Source organism: Bombus flavifrons, chromosome 6 (genome assembly GCF_040668555.2).
Source record: "Bombus flavifrons isolate JBK064 chromosome 6, iyBomFlav1_principal, whole genome shotgun sequence".
Lineage (NCBI taxonomy): Eukaryota > Metazoa > Arthropoda > Insecta > Hymenoptera > Apidae > Bombus > Bombus flavifrons.
In genome coordinates, this window is record NC_138447.1 from 16,792,315 (window position 1) to 16,810,695 (window position 18,381).

The 18,381-nt window shown below is 41.4% G+C and overlaps 1 protein-coding gene across 1 annotated transcript in view; it reads left to right on the forward strand.

Annotated features, from left to right (window-relative positions):
* Positions 1 to 10,237: 10,237 nt before the first annotated feature.
* The window catches only part of RhoGAP102A (Rho GTPase activating protein at 102A), a 28,587-nt gene continuing 20,443 nt past the window's right edge, over positions 10,238 to 18,381 (forward strand). The window contains exon 1 of the mRNA XM_069115680.1: positions 10,238 to 13,699. Within this exon, the coding sequence (XP_068971781.1) occupies positions 11,813 to 13,699 (1,887 nt within the window). The 5' untranslated portion in view covers positions 10,238 to 11,812. The remainder of the gene's footprint in view (positions 13,700 to 18,381) is intronic.

Below are 18,381 nucleotides of genomic sequence, written 5' to 3' on the forward strand. Positions count from 1 at the left end.
CGTAACACGCGAGCAACCGTTCGCCACGACGATTATTAAACTCGCGTGGAGACACCATGCGTTTAATGGGATAGAACCTTGAGGCTTAATTAGCCCCGCTCTCTCGTGCCTCCGTATTAATCATCTCGCTCCGGTAAATCTCTCGTGTCAATGTTGAAAATAGCCGGTGTTTCGCCTATTTTCGACGGCCAGTCTGCCGCTTTTATTCGTCGTTCTTGCAACAAATTTTCATCGAAATTCCACACTCCTTATCCCCGTGTCTAAAAGAAATCCAACATTTCCGTTGCATCCTCGATCGTGGCGCTTTCGTTTGTATAGACGTTTCGTTCGTCCAAGCGTCGCACGAGTTACGTGCAATTATCGCGGATTAGAGGAGCAGAGTCGATGCGTCGACAAGTGAAACGAGACGTCGTTGGTCGGACGGAGCACGGTTCTGCGAGGCGCAATAAATTGCGATTCTTTTTTGTAAAATCATCGGCAATGAAAGTCGGGTAGGGGAACCGAGTATATATATTTTGACAATCGGGCTTGGGTTTTCAGATTTATCGCTGGGTTGTTTGAATAAAAGTGTCACTGCAGCCCGAGACGCTTACGCACTCTAAATTCGTGTATGACATAGCGCTGACGTTACTGCATGACATAATACCGAAGCTAATGACACGAAACGTTACTGTTGCTTGCGATCTTCTGAACAAATTGATAGAAACAGCGACATCTTGAGAATCTAGATTTTTCTTTTTTTTTTTTTTTTTTAAATATTTACACAGGTACTGCAAATATTTAACTTTTTTTCGACTATTTTCCATTATTTTATCCACTTTCTTCCGTGATCTTTTGGATTAATGCCTTTTTACAATTAACGTAAAGTAAACTTTATTTCAAACGCATCGTCGATAAATCGTCAGGCAGAAACGTGCTTCAAAGAATCCATTCAGTAGCTAAGCGGATAATCTTATCGAATGAATACCAACGAATGTTTTAATTTTTCTACGTTAAATTATTAGGAAAATAAAATAAGCTCTTGCGTATTATCGTCGCGCAATACACTATTTACCAACATACGAACAGTTCTTCTCCACGGACTATCCACACGTGGTAACAGAAATCTTCCATCGTCTATCTCGTTTCATAAAACTTTCATAAAAATGTACATAGTCCGTCCCTCGAATTACCAAAGATGTCAAAATGGGCAACTTCGAACGTTTTGTTCTTTCGATTATTCAAAAGCTACAGATACTTTACGCAAAGTTAATATCGATTTTTAACAATATCGATGGTCGTATTTCGACAAAAATTGAAGATCGCCAAGTTCTAATGTCGATCATTGTCGATCGTTGTGTTAACCATTGACCAGTAAACGTCGAATCTGTTCGATCAGCCCGAGATAACCGATATTAGAAAAGCTAGTGATTCCTCTTAGCTTGCAAGCATGGATGCCACCTGACGAGCTTTCGGGAAAATAGTTGGTAGTGTCTGCACGGTGGCGACTCCGGTGGTTCCACGACGAAAAGCTACGAGCTTTTCGAACAGCAAGCTCTCGAAGAAGGCGCACGCGACGAACGGGCAAAAGTACCAGCGACCTTGCGATATTTTTGTGTTCCGCTAAAAATAATTCGCACATTTTATAATACAACCGGTGAGGACTGACCGAGCTTCACCGATTTCGTCGATCGTTTCGTTGCGCCTTCTCCGCACATTTCCATAATTTCGAAAGCTTAAAGAACGAACGATGCACTGGCGAACAACAACGCGATCGAATCGATCGGTCCTTGATCAAACAATTGCCAGATTAATGCTTCTGTTTCGATAGAAATAAATAAATAGATAAATAGAAATAAAATAGAAATGAATAAATAGATAAAAGCACGTACAAACGAAGATTGGCCATTTTCATGAACTTAAATACCGAGAAATAGAAGAAAGATGTTAAGTTTAAGGGATATTTTGTAGAGAGAGGATGATATCGATTACGTTGCGTAAAGTTGCACGAGATTGAGACGTTTGCAGGGAAGAGTTTCAGTAAATTGATTTAATTGACGTTTGATCGTGGGCTCTTGACGATAATTATCGTTATGTTGTCACGTAGTGTCACGACGCGGTGATTCTTAAGCGTACGATTGAATTTCCTGCGGTGCTTTTCAAGTCCTATCTAATTGTATTGCCATTAATCTAAGAGACGTTTATTATTAGACTATGCTCTCATCCAGACGATTCGATATACGATATCCAACTCGGATGCAAAGCATTAATTTAATTATTTTATTTTCGAGTTCTGGTTATTTTCGACTGTCTAGGTCTCCTAGACTTCTTCGCAGACTTGCTGTCATTTTAAATTAGGCGATTTTCTCCTCCATCCACGTCATTTTACCTTTGAAAACTCGTCCAGTTTTTATTACCGAAATTAACATAATTTACATACAGCCATCAACCATCGTGTTAAAAATTTAATTTTGCTTTATACATTTTTTCTTTTTACACCATTTTTGTGTCTGTTTGATATTTAACAAAAGTTATTAAATCAAACAAGGGAAGCTTTTTATTTGTTATCGATAACATTCAATAGAATTTGTTTTCACTGATTCGATCGATCGTAAGGAGGCGATCTATCCGTTTCTTATGAAAGAAACGGTAAAATGCCGGGATCCGCGCGATGTATACGCGGCACAGACCAAGTGGTGGCGATCATGTGAGCACCAGAACAGAATTAACACGAAGGGGGACCAATCCGGTATTTCTGGCGCGATTGTCCGGCGAAAAATAGATTCGTATGGCGGTTCGGATTAAAAGACGCCACTGGGACGATTATTCTGGCGCTGTTACGCTATCCGTGTCCTTCCGTAATTCTTTCTCTCTCGCACCTTCGTCTTTCTTCCCCCCCCCTCGCTCCCCCTGCTTGCTCCAGCAGCGGAAATAATGCTAATATCCTATCGGTTGCCTTCGACCTTTTCACCAAAATTTTTTGCCACGCGGATTCTACTTGTCGCTGTTGTTCATCCTAATGTGGCTGTCGATATCGAGAATTTTTATTCGAAAAATATTCAACCAATATCGTCATTATCAGCATTAGAATTGAAATTTACTTTATAGAAGATATTTTTATGGAATTTTTATAAAAGAATAACATGCCATTTTTGCTGGTGGATTTTAATTTATTTAGATAATATCGAGCTCGTACCGAACTTATTTCGTTAAATTTATCTCTCATAGGATAATATTGATTTTTCATTTCTATGGCGGTATAACGCCTCCATCTTTAGTTTTGATGTACCTTTTAGTAGGTTTTATCATCATATATGAATTCTTCTAAAGGATATTTACCGAATACTTTTTTTACACCCTTTCAACCTATTCGAGTGGTATCGAACTGGTATTGAAATTATGTAAGCCATACAATATGGTATCTATCTATCATTTGCAATCTTAACGCAATTCTTATTTGATTCATTACCAAATAAACAGGAACAACGTTTAAGGGGATGCATGGTAATTCTCGTGACCAATGGATAAACAAAAGTTTTCAACGTGTCGTTATATCGTTGCGTAATGAACTTCGTTGTGCAACATCTAGCCGGTTTGTGGATACGAGACGCTGGATAAGTTTCAAGGTTTCGAAGGTACTCGAATTTTTGGATACCCAAGGCACTCGGTATTCAAACCTTGCTCCAAGTGTATATTTATTCTTGCCGCTGACTTTTTACGCTCGATGCTATAAATATTATCACGTTCGGATTTGCGTATATACACTTTTTCAATAGCTTGACGTTAGGAACACACCCCTACGATTTCGGATTCTTCAAATACAACGTATTAGAACGTTCTGTAATGACCCCAAGATACGTTATTTCTCTCCACTTGTGTTTTATTTCATCGTGAATTGGAAAGGCTCGTTCAGATTAGTTTGAGTTGCTTGAACTTGAGTGATTCGACTTCAAGTGGATACTTAACGGAAAATGAATACTCCAAATTGACGTGCAAATAAGATAAATATCAGTCACAGTACAGTCAACTAGTTAGTTCAGAGGATCAATACATGAGCACGATACCGGAAACAACATTACGTTACTTAAAAATCGCTGTTGCTTTCGGATCAAGCGATAGTTGGAAAAATGACAATTTCGCTTGAAATTTGATTGAAACGCTATCGAACAAACACTACGTAAACATAAAAGATTGAATTGAACGTAGAAACTGAAAGAAAAAAGAAAAAAATATTTGAAATCAAATAAATAAGAAATTCAGCCAGGTAAAGTTAGAATCGTGTTTCACAATTCGAAAACGTCGAAGGTCAAGGATGGATTTATCGAGGTTATATCTCGATCTTCGCGTTTGAAAACACCGATAACCGTAGCGATAGCGTACAATTAATTTACGTGTCACGAGGTTGCGATAGCGCGACATTCTGACGTTTGTTGACGATGCCGGCTCTCACGTGGCAATGCAAATGATTTTAAATAGGCCCGGCCGAGAGTCCGCTCGAAATAGCAACAAATCAGTCGATGACACTGCGCGTTGCTCTCTGGTGACGGCCGGTTCGACATCGATCATCGGTCGACTCATTCCGGTGGATCGTGGTCGATCGATAACGAGAAGACCGTGTGTTTTAATCGGCGAGTAGCGTCGCTTCCATTCACCGATCTTCGCCTCTCGTTCTTTCTGTCACTTACTTTTTGAAATTCAACTTTGACTCGTGGAAATCGAATCGATTAAGTTTCAACGATCGATGATATCGTTAAAACTCGAGTGTGACGTTCGAATGTGACTTCTATTCGCGTAGAATTCTTTGAAATTCTTGCACGCGAACAAAGTAACGATAAAACGTAAATAAATTTAGACGATAGAAAAGTTTGGTCGACGATAGGAAACTCGAATCGAGTTCAAAGGTTTACCGATGAGAGAGCAATTAAGAGAGCCATAATTACTTGGGTATTCAACGTTCACGTTTGATCGTAACCGTGACCGATCGTAAATCTCATTTGGCGATACACGACGCGTTTTTATCTGCGCTTATCCACCTTCGAAAGATAATGACGAACACCGACACGTTTGCCTCGTGTTCTACCGTGTATAGGAACGGTGAAACGGTGAAAGTTGTATCGACTAAACGATTAAGGTAGCTCTAAACATCGTTGAATAAATTGCTAAACTTCTGCACGATAAATCATGTAAACGTGCAGTAAATTTAATTAGTTTTAACGGAAGCTCGAACGAAAAATTTATAGATAAATAGGTTTACAATATAAATTCGCTAAATGATAAATTGTTCGATGTTTCACGATACTATAAGTATAATATTAATATGAATATGTTCAACAGATACTGCAACGCGTCCTTGATATCGCGAACTACCGCAACATGATATACGCGAAATTACAGATACGGTACATTTACAATTAACTCACGGTTTCTTAGGCTCGCCGTTTAAAAAGCTTTTAAGCGGTAGATTCGCCTTGTTTTCCATACTCTCGATCGTTTAAGTATTTCGTACAATTAGCGTTTAACGGTGACTTTGTCACATCCGTCAAGCCCGTTCCGTTTTTTGCCATCGATAATGCTGCATCTACCGACTTCTAGCCTGCCTATCGTCATCGTAAACTATCTTTCATTATCTAAACAGCACCGAGTGAAAGCGTTCAATGTTTCGTTTAATCTGCTGTTTAACGATTTCTTCAGTTCTTAATGATTATTAAATTCGATTAAATTAAATTTATTAAATTCGAATAAATCAATGGTTGACAGACTGGTTGGATGGATTAAAAGAATAAAACAAATTAGTTATCTATTTTTAATTGTAAATTATAGAATCTCGCTGAATTTTCACACGTAATTCAATTTCTACGTTGAAACAAAACGTTTCAAGGTAAATGCTTTCGCGAATGTTTGCGACAGATCGATCGACCCTTCTTAAAACTAACGGGTCAAGTTATAAAGTAACTTTTACAAAGTGCATCGTGTTGTTATCGATATCATCACTTAGAGCTATTGGCACATATAATTGCATTATAAATGGAATATAATTCCATTATATTATTACAGTATTATATCGCGTCCATTGTAAAAGATCTGTTTCGAAGGCGATATAAATTGCCAACATTCTCGTTTAAATTAATCTCAAAACACCTGCCAAAAATAGGGGATGTTTTGAAAATTTCACGCCTGCGCACATTGTGTCGTTCAAAGGACAAAAGTAAAAAATTCCAAGTGTCAAGTCCCGAAATTGCCTTATCGTAGAGTATTAGTAACTAACTGTCGTTTGTAATATTATTCGTAATTTTTACTGAATGTACCGATTTGTTGTTAAAGTTAAAAAATCAAGGCACTTTGCCGGAAACATGCCATTAGCGGAATATTTGCTTTTTTAATTTCATTTTAATACCTTTTAAATACCTTTTTAAATACCTTTAACACTGCCAAGTAATTTTAAAAGGCATAAAATAACAAATTGTCCTGCCTTTATATAAAATGTTTATTAACTTGAAAGAGATTTAAAAAAGAAATGCCGAAAGATACCTGAGCCATTTTATACCACTATACTATTTCCGGACACGTTCAGCTTTCCATCGACGTCAAATTTGTTTGGCCAAATCTGTCCAAAATGAAAAAATGATCGTGATCGTTGCTAACGCGTTCAGCGTTCAGGTCTTTAGCACTCGTGCTACGTTCTCGCCAAACGACGAGATACTCGCGTTACCTTAAACATTCGATCACTTATTCTCGAATGTTTATACCATATCTACCATTGCAGTTTTAGTTTTTCATTCCAAGTGTGAATAAATGAAAAAATCTCGAACAAACAATAAGCCTCGACCTTTCATTCTGAAATCTACATATGTAAAACGATCGGTGCCATTTTTCAGGCATTTCCGCCAACAAACTGCTAAAAAAGGCTTTGAAAGCCAAAAGTTAAAGTAAAAGGTTACTTAACATTCGGTTGACAATAAATCGCGTTGGTAAAAATTCGCAAAGAATCTTTTGTTCGATAAACAATCGAGATCGTGACAATTTTTCTTTATGCCAATCCATGCATATATCGATTCTCTACGAAAAAATATCGAAGAACTTGGTTCGAAAAAATTTATTAATTTAGAAATTATGATTTCTGTGCGGAATATAAGCGACACAGTGTGCCACGTGTCGTTAAACGCGCGTAACGCACATTTAGATTCCGTTGCAGCCACATAATCTATCAAATCGTTCGTGTATCCTGCAGTCTAAATACCTCTGACTTCACTAGAACAATCAAGACAATTGTAAAGACGATTCAAAACGAGAAGCAGTCGCTCGGCCTACGTGTATTTTGTCGTTTAGCGAGGTTACGCGTTGAAATCACAGATATTTTCTCCTCTGGTGTTCATCTTTCCCCGGTTCGAAGGACACGCATAACCTTCGAAGAGTATATCGGCAGGCGGAAGTGATCGTTTAGGTGCGCGAAAGTCGGTTTCCCTAACGATAAGAAACTTTCGAAACGCGCGGACGAGTACAGATAAGGATGGCTGGCAGACACTTCGGCGTCCCGACGAGAAACGCGAACGTAAACGCTAAAGATAGCGCAATATGCGTTGTCCCTCTCGCGATTCGCTTCTTGGCCGATCTTTTATCAGATCCCGCCACGCTTGCAATCGCTCGAGGATTCGTAATTGCAAAGTTTATCGAGACAAAATTCAACAACCAAGATGCTTTTTGGAAAAAGCACCTGTATGTATGTAACAGGTGTTTGACTCGTACTCAAATAATTGAATTATTATAAAATCTTCATTTTATAAATACAAAAAGAACAAAGTTCTTTAGGAATCATTACGATTATCAATTCTACTCTACACTAGACGTTTCGAAACTTACTCATTTCATTTTTTTATCTTACGTGCCTTTTTTTCCAGAAAGCTCTTGAATAATACAAGAGAGAGAGAGAGAGAGAGAGAGAGAGAGAGAGAGAGAGAGAGAGAGAGAGAGAGAGAGAGAGAGTGCATTAATATTATTAGTATAAAAGTATATCGTATTATTAAATACGTATATTGTACGAAAGTACTAGGAACGAAACATGACTTTTGCGGCAAATATCTCGTTCTAGACTAGTAGTTTTAACGCGTCAATAGAAAGATCTGTATGCTTTCGAATATGAAAACAGATTATCGATATTATAAATATGCAACACATATATAATAGAAATAATACAAAAGTATGAATGTTACAGATCGTTCAAAGAAACACGGGTCTTACGATCCTTCTGTTCTTTTCTTTATTTATCTCATTTTTCGGAAAGAATACGCTTATATCCCATCGTCATCGAATATTTTCAGTCATATCCGTGTCTCGCTTGGAAATTCCATCAACTTTGCTATCGTATCCTTCGCATAGAGTACATCGATCGGAAACGGACGTAAGCCGTGGACGAATTCGCAAAGTTGTTACCGACGTGTTGCGTATTTTTTAAACGGCCGCAGCCTAGAAATTCCGAGCGCATTCGTCGATAAATCAGACGGCAATTTTCCGCTCGAAAAAATAAAGTCACGGCGAGCTAGGCCAGCTCTGATTTACGATCACCCCTATAGGCGGCTCGAGGTGTGGTCCGACTTGCATTAGAGAATGAGTCTGGAAATAGTTCCGGACGCGGAATACATCCCTAAGAATATCAAGCAATGCCCTCATGGCGATTTTTATCGTACTACGTCAGTGGCGCGCGCCTATAAAGAAATGTCCTACATTTTCGCCGTGAAACGTTAGATAATCCACGGTTATCCGAACTTCACTTTTTTCGACTTCTCAACTTTTCTCTTTCTGCCTTGTTCATAGACACACTTGGAACTGTGGAAACCGCGTGCACGTGGATATCGTAGCTTGTTGTTTTAGTATCTAAACTTCTTAAATTTCCTTTGTTTTCTTTCGCTTTATGTTCTTTATAGATTCGCGTGAAAGCTTGGCGAGTGAACGAAAACACGAAAATATAACCCGGAGGGGTTATTTCACCCAATTCTTTCGATTTAATGCAGATCGATGGAGGAAAATGTGCGTTAGATAAGTTAGATTTCTTTTCGTTGAATTACAGACGTATGTATACTCGTACGAAGACAAAAGTTCGCGGCAGAGTTGCTTGAACCGACGAATTTAGAAATTGCACGTTCGCCAGGAATTTGTTATAGCGTTTGGCAAACAGAATTGATATTTTCGACAGAATCTTACGCGATTTGCCGGATTTTACTACTTCGCTACCTTCGCTTTCCTTCCTTTCCCGATCATCTTCATCCTCGGTGGTCTCTATATCGTTTCGATTTACTAGTTTTCCATCCGTAGTGCCTACAGTTGTAGGCTAGTTAGCCTAGCTAGTAGCCGTGTTCGCAACTAGACGTCTTCCGCCAATCTTCGACTTCCAAACGTTCTTCGCGAAACTCGGACCAAACGTACAGCGTCTCGACATTCAAGAAAATTCCATTTCATCACGTGCTACTATATGAAACGATATTATCCACTCGATTCGACGAAGGCTGCTTGGTTTTTCACGTTGGCGTTCCAACGTGTCTGAAACACGACCGTCGAACTGGGACGACGGACAAGTCTTACGAAAACAGGCGTAGCGTTGCTAAAAAACGTCTCTCTACCGTACGCGTAGCCGCGAGATCGTTATAAACAAATCGTCAAGGCGGGGACTATCGTACTACGAGGTACGCGAGAGCCTGTGCACGTAGACGTGGCTCGCCAGAAAGCGGCGTCGGTATTTGGCAAACGATGACAACGTCGTGGACACCACCTCCGGCTTGTCTGCGGTCCCAGGTATCCTAGACCGCAGCCCCTCTGCCTCTTCCTCCATCCTCCATCCTCCTCTTCCTCCATTCGTTTCGTCTCTGTCCTTCGTACTCTTTCATCTTCCTTCGTCTTTCTTCGTCTCCGTCCTCCTCTCTTCAACTTTTTCGTCATCGTCGTCGTCATCTCGGTGCAAGAAGAGCGCTCATCTTCCACCGCTTTACACCTGTCTCTGTTCATCTTAGTTTCGTCCATCTTCTTTCGTCTCTGTCCCCCTTTCTTCGTCTTTTCTATCATCGTCGTCATCGTTCTCCTCTTCTATCGCGATATCCTTGTCTCTGTCCATTCGCCCATCGTTTTTCATCTCTATCCTTCCGTCTTCATCTTTTTCGTCATTATCGTCATCGTGCTCCTCTTCCACCGCTCCATACTCTCCTCTATCCTCTTTCAACCGTCCATTCGTTTCATCCACCCTTCGTCGTCATCGTCCTCTTCATCCTCTTCTTCCACTATTGCCTTAACTCGCGCCCGCGGTTCGACCGTCTCTCTTTCTCTCTCTCTCTCTCTCTCTCTCTCTCTCTCCGCGTCTGTCTCCCCTTTTTCCGTCTCTCGCTTCACTCGCTTCTCTCTTCTCGCGTAAGAGAGGCACGAGGAGAGAAGGGGCAAAGACGCTTTTAGACACGGAGCGTCCACGAGCGTCGCGACGCCTTGAGAAGCAGTAGTCGCGTACCTTAGGCAGCTTCCACCTTGCCGGCTCGCGGCCGTATGTAACGTGATTCTCCTCGACGTTTCTGCTCGACGCAGCATCGGCTGTCGCTCCTAACGCTCCTCGTGTCGCGTTCGTTTCGCCTCGCCTCTGCATGTTCTCCGATCCCTGGAACATTACCGAGAACAACAAACAGAACGCTTAAGGAACGGGCACGAACCAGTGGTTCTCAATCGCTGAAAACGCGCGTCCTGTTCTTTCGCATTCGGTACAGTTTCCGTTTCATCGAGCCTCTTGCAACAAGGACGAGAGTTAAATTTACCTGGAGGATTATTTTACTTTATCAAAGAATCTGCGAAAGATTACAGTTGGTCGCCTTGGATCTCCATTTTAAGAAGGTTTAGGTTCGGAAGTCTTTGTGATTTTGTTTCTTTGCGATCTCGCGAGGTCGATGGTGTTCGCGGGGATCGTTTCCAAGGAGAAGGACAACGTGTGGTTCGCGTTGGATCTCGGATACGAAGGAGAAGGTGAGGAGAAGCAGTGGTTAGCTGAAATTCGGTGGGATCTGCGAAGTCTAAATTAATCTGGAGCCCGTTGTTGTTGAAGTTTCGAACGCGGGCCTGCTGCTAGCCGGTGTAAAAAGAGCGTAAAGTTTCGTACGCGGAATAAAAATAAGCGTGATACGGGGAACCGAGAGAGTCGGATCAGTTTTTGCCACACGCAGGGTTACACGTGTTGCGCTGCAGAAACAACCGGTAATTTCCTACTCAGCGAAACAAGTGGCCACTTTTGTTTCGCGTTAGAAGAAAGTTCTCGCTATTGCAACGGTATTCTTCCTTCGAAAAAGAGAAAAGAGAACGCAAACTTTCGCCTGCCTCCTTCCGATCCACACACCATTGTATCATTCCGTTCACGTATTCTCTAGCTTGGTCCAAGCATAAACGAGCAAGCTACATCGGTTTAAATTCACCGAATTTTCGTTCGCTTGTCTAAACGATATCGCTCTCGTCGAAAGTACGTCGTCCATAGATCAAGCAGAAAGCTCGACGCAATATTTTACCGGTGACTCAGTTCCTCGGCTGTGACAGATTCCACGGTGTGCGAAAGTGAGGTGTCCCGCCCATTCCATTCGTCTGTTGGACGAACGGATCTCCGAGTGTTCGTCGAATGGTCAAATTGGTCGAATGTGTCCAGATAGCGAGCATCTTGGACGACGTGGTCGCGAGTGAATCGCCACGCGCCTCTTCGATAATGGTTTAGTGGTTCTCGAGCAAATGGTTGGTTGTTCGATTCGTCGGTGGATGATCGTGTTTAAAGAGTACAAATAATTCCGCGAAAGTGGTTCGCGTGGCGAAGAAGGAAAAGGACGCGACGATGGCGGAGCGTCCTGGGGGTAGGAGACGTTCGCGTCGGGACAGCACGGAGACGGGCGGATCGTTACGGGGTACGCCGCCGACCTCCAAAGACAGGAGGACTAAACGATCGAGCAAACCATCGAAAGAGCGGTGGTTGCTCACTAGAAAAACATGGCGGTACATGGCTGACGCCGGTAGACGTTTAATACCCGATGGAACGCACAATAGGCCGGAAGATATTCCAAAGATAGAGCAATATTTTCAGGAAGTGTGTCAAAAAGAGCCAAGGTTTCTGCTTTGGAGGAAAACTTCCTATCCAGGGACTTTGAGCTTTCGATCGCAGAGACGTCGAAGACATATAAAGGGCGGCAGTTGTAGAACGAAGGCTAGCTCCGCCGACGAGGCTGACGATGTTAGAAATCCGCCTCAAAATTTCATTTTTCAGACCACCACGACGGGAAAATTTGACCTAGCGAAAGCTAAAAGAGAATGGCTGCTGGCATCGGAGAGAGGGAGCACTCCATCGAGTCCTGTAGAGCATAGGAAATTCGTACAGGAGGACTCCGAGACTAAAGCACTGGCTGATATGCTGCAGAAGTATCTGAACATGCAAAGCGACGTCGCTGGTACGACAAAATCGACGGGAAGATCAGAGGTGCTTGGGCAGATGGATGGAAAAGAACCTTTCGATTATCAGAGTTTGATAAACAAGCTTCAACAATATCTAGATTTGATGGTTGCCCAGACGAAACTGGAGCAACTGTCGGTCCAACGGTCTTTGCCAACAGTGAAACACACGGGAAACGTTTCTAAGACCATGCAACCGTATCAGGGCGATTACGTGCACAAATCGTTGATGGAAACTATCGGCCGTTATTATAGTAAATCTGCAACTCGAGAACACGTGATCTCGGCGATTCTAACGGACCGAAAGCTGCTGGAGAAGTTGTATTTTGACTTGAGGTGTACCAGGGGTTTCAGAGGTCCACGTGCTACTGGCGCCTACACGTCACCGTCTTCTCGTTGGTGGACTCACCAACAAAGGACCAGAGTACCGTCGAAGGAATCCGAAGATTGGCTTTCGCTCAGGAGAGATCCTAGTTCCCTGCCACCTTTGATAGCCGTGCAAGAGCCCAGTACAGATCGTGGCCCCGTAGACGACGGCGTACAAACGGAACCTGTTCCTCGCGAGGTTCTCGACGCCGTTCTTCTAGAGAGAGAAAAGGAGGAATTATCTATGAAAGAGGCGGCAATGCACAAGTCTACTGGTCGCAGGCGAAGCAGCGTAGACAACGATGACGTTTCACCGTCCGTCAGCGACACGATCAAAAGGTATCTCCGAATGGCTAGAAAGAAGTCGATGGACGCCGACAAAGTGGACAGATTCAAACGAGTGAACTACGACAGAAACTTGAGGAACATCAAGGCCAAAGGAGAGACCACGAGCCTCGGCGATGACGATGGCAATAACAAGGGCTGTCAAACCGAAGACAACTGGGCTGTTAATTACAGAGAGATGTCCTCGACGGAGAATCCATCGGAGAATCTGTCAGACGCTGACACGACCACCTCGCCACCGAGTAGAAACGCGAGCTCGAGGAGCAGCATCGATGCTGGCCTTGGCTCGGAAGAACCACTGACCCCTAAACATCATCATCATCAGTCCTTCCTTTCCCATCTCCTACACGGTTCCAACGCGCACAAGGACAAACCGCATTCGGCACCGGGTTCACCGGCACTTACGTCATCGTCCACCAATTCCGCAGGTGGCACAGCGATGCAGAAGAGCAAGTCCTCGAGCAGCGTGGTGCATCACGGCAGCCGACTGGTCGCCAAGAAGATATGGAGGTCCAGAAGCAAGAGTACTTCCAGGGCGTCCAATCAACCCTCCGTCTGGACACCACAGGTGAGTTCCTTTTTTTCCTTTATTTTTGTCGTTTTGTTTGATCGCGTGTTTTCCTTTCTTTCTTTTCTTTTCCTTCTTTTCTGGGGTGGGAGGGGGGGGCGGGGAGGGCGGGGGGAACACGTAGTTAGCGTTTTATGAAATTTGTGATTCTCGGTAGAAGTTTAGTTCGTCGATCTTGGAACTTCTGTTTAAGTTGAGGATATGACTAAAAGTTAATAAGATTTGTTTCCAAAACGATCGAAATGAAATAACACGTAAAAACGTAGAAGCTTATTGGATAAAAAAAATTATTATACCCGAGAGATTGACAATTTCTCTGTTTGGAGGAGCAAAAGATTAAGAGAGATATTTGGAAGGAAATAAAGTTAAAGTATCAAAGAATGATCGAATCGAATCGGATCGATAATACGAATCTTGTCCAGAACGAAGAACTTTCGTCGAATATTTCGATGCATTTTATTCGTGCATTGTAAACGAAGCAGAAACGAATCTCGCACTCTATATATAGAGTTTTGTCTTGCCAAAACATGTCTACGAATAATTTGCTTAAACCACCTGTCGCAGCATAGCGTGGAGTGTCCACCTCGTTATAAGAAAGAAAACGAATTAACGATGCCGCTATTAACATCTGTTACGAAAATAGAGCGTTGCTATTAATAACAATACTCGCCTGCCTAGCTTTCTTAATAGCACTTGTAAATTAATTTTACTTGCCACCGAGTCGAAGGCAAGATCCCGGCAAGTTCATCCGGAAAACGGTCAAACCTTCTCTCGTCGTTCTCGTTTTATCGACCCTCTTTCGAGAAAGAATTCAAGACGAACAACTCTGGCACTCGGCAATTTCTCCTTTCTTTACCGTGAGTTTTTTTAATTTTTCCTATAATTTAATATTTATGGTATCTTTTTTATAAAAATTCCCTCGTTCCATATTTTCGTTCTTTGTTATCTATATCGAACGGTAGAATAACTACGTTTTACTTTTTTTACTTCAGCTTCCTTCTTTTAATATCCGCGCATTTAAAATTCCTATTTCTCTTATTCCCATTAATCTCAGCTTTCTTCTGCTACAATTCCATGCTCTATTACAGTATTACAATCTCCTTCTGCCGATTTCCATTTACCTTAGTCGTTATCTACGTATTACAATTGAATTTCTACGTAATTACGTTCCCCTCCTACCGATTTCATCTCTTTCTTCTCAATAATTAATCTTTTTTCCAGAATTTTTACGTTACGACTTTTGTCCTTTCGATCTTCCCTCATATATATCGTTTCGTTTTTCTTCTCCTTCTTTTCTCTCCTTAACATTTTTTCCCTTCCGAACTTATTTCATTTCGTTTTCCCAATTTTCGCTTAGCGCACACTTCTCCTGCGATACATTTGCCTCTTTCCTAATTTCCACGTATAACAGCCTTTTTTATTTCCAAGTTCTATATATCTCTTCTCCCTCGTAGCTCCCCCGCACTCTAACCTTCCCTTTCTTCCTATTTTTTCATCGCTTTCATCTCTCTCCCGGCTCTTCACGGCGTTTCACGGCGCTTCACGGCGCTTCACGGCGCTTCACGGCGCTTCACGGCGCTTCACGACGCTTCACGGCGCTTCACGGCGTTTCACGGCGTATCACGGCGCGCTTCGACGATCTTAGCTTCGACGGCTCGTCTATTTTTCTTTACCGTCCGACCCGGCTGACGTTTAATATCTCCGTGGTGTGACCGAGTATTCGGAGGATGTGAAAGAGGAAAAAGACGAGATGTAAGAACAAGAAGAAGAAGGTCGACCTTGCGGCAGGCATCTCGTTAAGCGGTAAGCGCGATAACCAATTTAGGGCCTCGGAATTTCGCCGGCGCCGCCAGAAATAGTCAGCCAACGGTGGTGTGTATAAACTATACTTAACCCCTGCTACTACTACTACGTGTCTGCTAACCACAGCTTATGTGCCGCCGCTACAACCGATGATTCTACTTCTCCTGCAGTTACTCTTATTAATACTCGGACATTAGGGTGTTTGGAAGATATTGTTGCTCGACGTATCTCTTCGTAACGGTATCGTTGAATCGATCGTATCCAATACGTTACAACGCTCATTCTAGTTAGTAGAAATATCAATTTGATTTAGTCGATGCGCATCGTTTTTTTTTCTTTTTTTCTTTGTATAAGAAGCAGTAAACTAAATAACGTTGTTAATTAACGTGCACATGTATGTACGCCGTGTATAGAGTGACTGTACGCACGTGGTCCTAAACGCGCCTTTTCCACGATACGTTGGTAAAAGTAGACCTAGTAAAAGTTGCGAGAAAAGTTGCGAAAGATAGATCGTGTAAGAGCGTCTTCTTCTCTTTGTATTTTGACTTTTATTAGTTTCTCTTGCGTGGCGAGATCAGGAAAAGTTGGAAAATATATGTTTCTCGATTCATTAACGTTGAAAACGATGAAAAACGGCGGGATTCAGACACGAATTTATCAGCCGTGTACATTGACAGAACGTTTAGTCGGGGCAGGAGGTTCTTTTTATAAAATCGTTCCTCTAGCGCACGTTGGTTCCTCAAAGTTTTGAATTATACACGGAGATCGCTCGAAGAGAATTTATCGATATTTTGACCACACGTTGTTTTGCTTTGAAACGATCCTTTATTCTATCTATAGTCGATGATTAGAAGAGTAGAATGGACCATGTGGATATTCGAATCGAATCATTAACGTTTTAAAGAAAATTCGTTATTCCGTCGATAAAGACCGAATGTAATATCTCTTTATTTTAACAACGACGAAAGCTATTGCTTCGTTTGGTCAGAACTTTTAAGTCGATTTATTTACTTGCATGCAGTTTTCGATTTAGAAAAGGAACGAGCTAATTCGCTTCCCCTCTTCGAGAAATTTCACTTTGATGTACTTGATGTAATTTCCTTTCCATTCAACCATCTTACAAAACTTTTAGTCCCGCTTCCTTTCTCTTTTATCTTCTTCCGTTGATCTCTTCAAGAATGAAAAAGATACTCGAAGCGTTTAATTGCTCGACGATGCGCAACTAATCGTACAAGAATTCAATAAAAATACAGAGAATGACTTTTAGTGGACGAAACTTGTTCCGAGGATCGATTAGATGTACGAGAATCGTAAAAAGCTTCTTCAGCCTATTGTATTCGATTCTCACGCAGTTCGTCCTTATTTCGTTCGAATAAATTTTAAACGTTTTAAGAAAGAACTACGAGTCTCACGTTCCTCGATCTAAAGTCTATTGCGAAATTTAAATCTGCGAAATTTTACGTGTCTCGCCTTTCGTTGATTTTTCTTACCATACCATACCATATTTTTGTACGAGTACTTCGATGTCGCGGTACAAAAGATATCTTGTCGATGGTTGCGATGACAAGAAAGTAACGATAGAACGTTTTAATAGATCGTGTCGCAGAATTCACGTCTTGGCAGTGATCCTTCGCGACCGTATCGTGTCTCACCTTTGTCTTCTCCTTTACTGTGCTCACTCACTCACGTGTCGCGATTTCAGCCTCCTCTGTAAACAAATTTTGCGATACATCCATCGGCCAGTCGTCTTTTATTATGCTACAACATCACCGAATATCTTTAACATCGAATTGTCCTTCAATATTAGATTTTTATTTCTTTTATATCATCGATTCGTGCAATTTTTCGAATATGTACGAAATTACGATTACATTTTAATCACTTACAATCGGAATCTAACTCTCTAATGGGACAGATCAGATGTTTTAATTTATGACTTGATGCGATTAAAACAATCGAAGAATTCGCAATTTAACAAGATCCATCATTCAAGTTACGAATATCTTTTGCAAAAAGAATAAATTGAAAATTCTAAAGTTGAGTAATGAGTAAAGTCGTCGTCGTCGTCGTCGTCGTCGTCGTCGTCTTACGTAAATTCGATTCGACAGAATTTTCTGACAGAATGAAATTGGCACTGATTTTATCGTCTGTTATAATCGGCTAAGCTTTTCGAATATCAGGGTCCAGGAAACGTGCAACAGTAAATTACCCTACTCCTGTGCGTTCTTCCTGAAATCGATAAACCAGAGTACCGTGTGATCGTAAATTATTGGACATCGTTGTTCTCGGGCGGTAAAGCCGGATAACGTTCGAACTCGGAATTGACGAGGAGCCAATTCATTACATCAGAAGTAATGAATTTGTCGCCGGGTTTTCCGCGAGCACCTTCCATAAACGGATTACAAAATTGCTCCGTTACATACAAGAATTGCATATTGCATGTTTTCATATCACTAATTTCTATATAATTTCACGTGTTTGATATGAAGTTAATTCGATTTCTACATCCGAGCTTTTTTCTTTTGGTTCTCGTGCTCGATCGAATTAATTATCGTAAATAATGTACGTTTAGCGTTTCGTGTAAAGCAAATTACTTCGCAGTCACTTCGTTTGCAGCTTATTCTTCTCGACCATCGCTTTCCATATTGTATAAAATATCGTAACTAGAAGAGCAGAATTTTTATTTAATCTCTTAATTTTTTATTTAATCTCTTTGCACGCATGTAAAAGCGTAATCGCGCATGGCGATGTTTTCTTTTTGGTCTGGTAATCGAATTAAAAAAAATAAAAAATGCTTGTTGTATTATTTAATTAAAAAGAACGTCAATCGCAAGAACGATAAAATCATGTCTTAAGAACTTTTAACTCTAACGCCATAT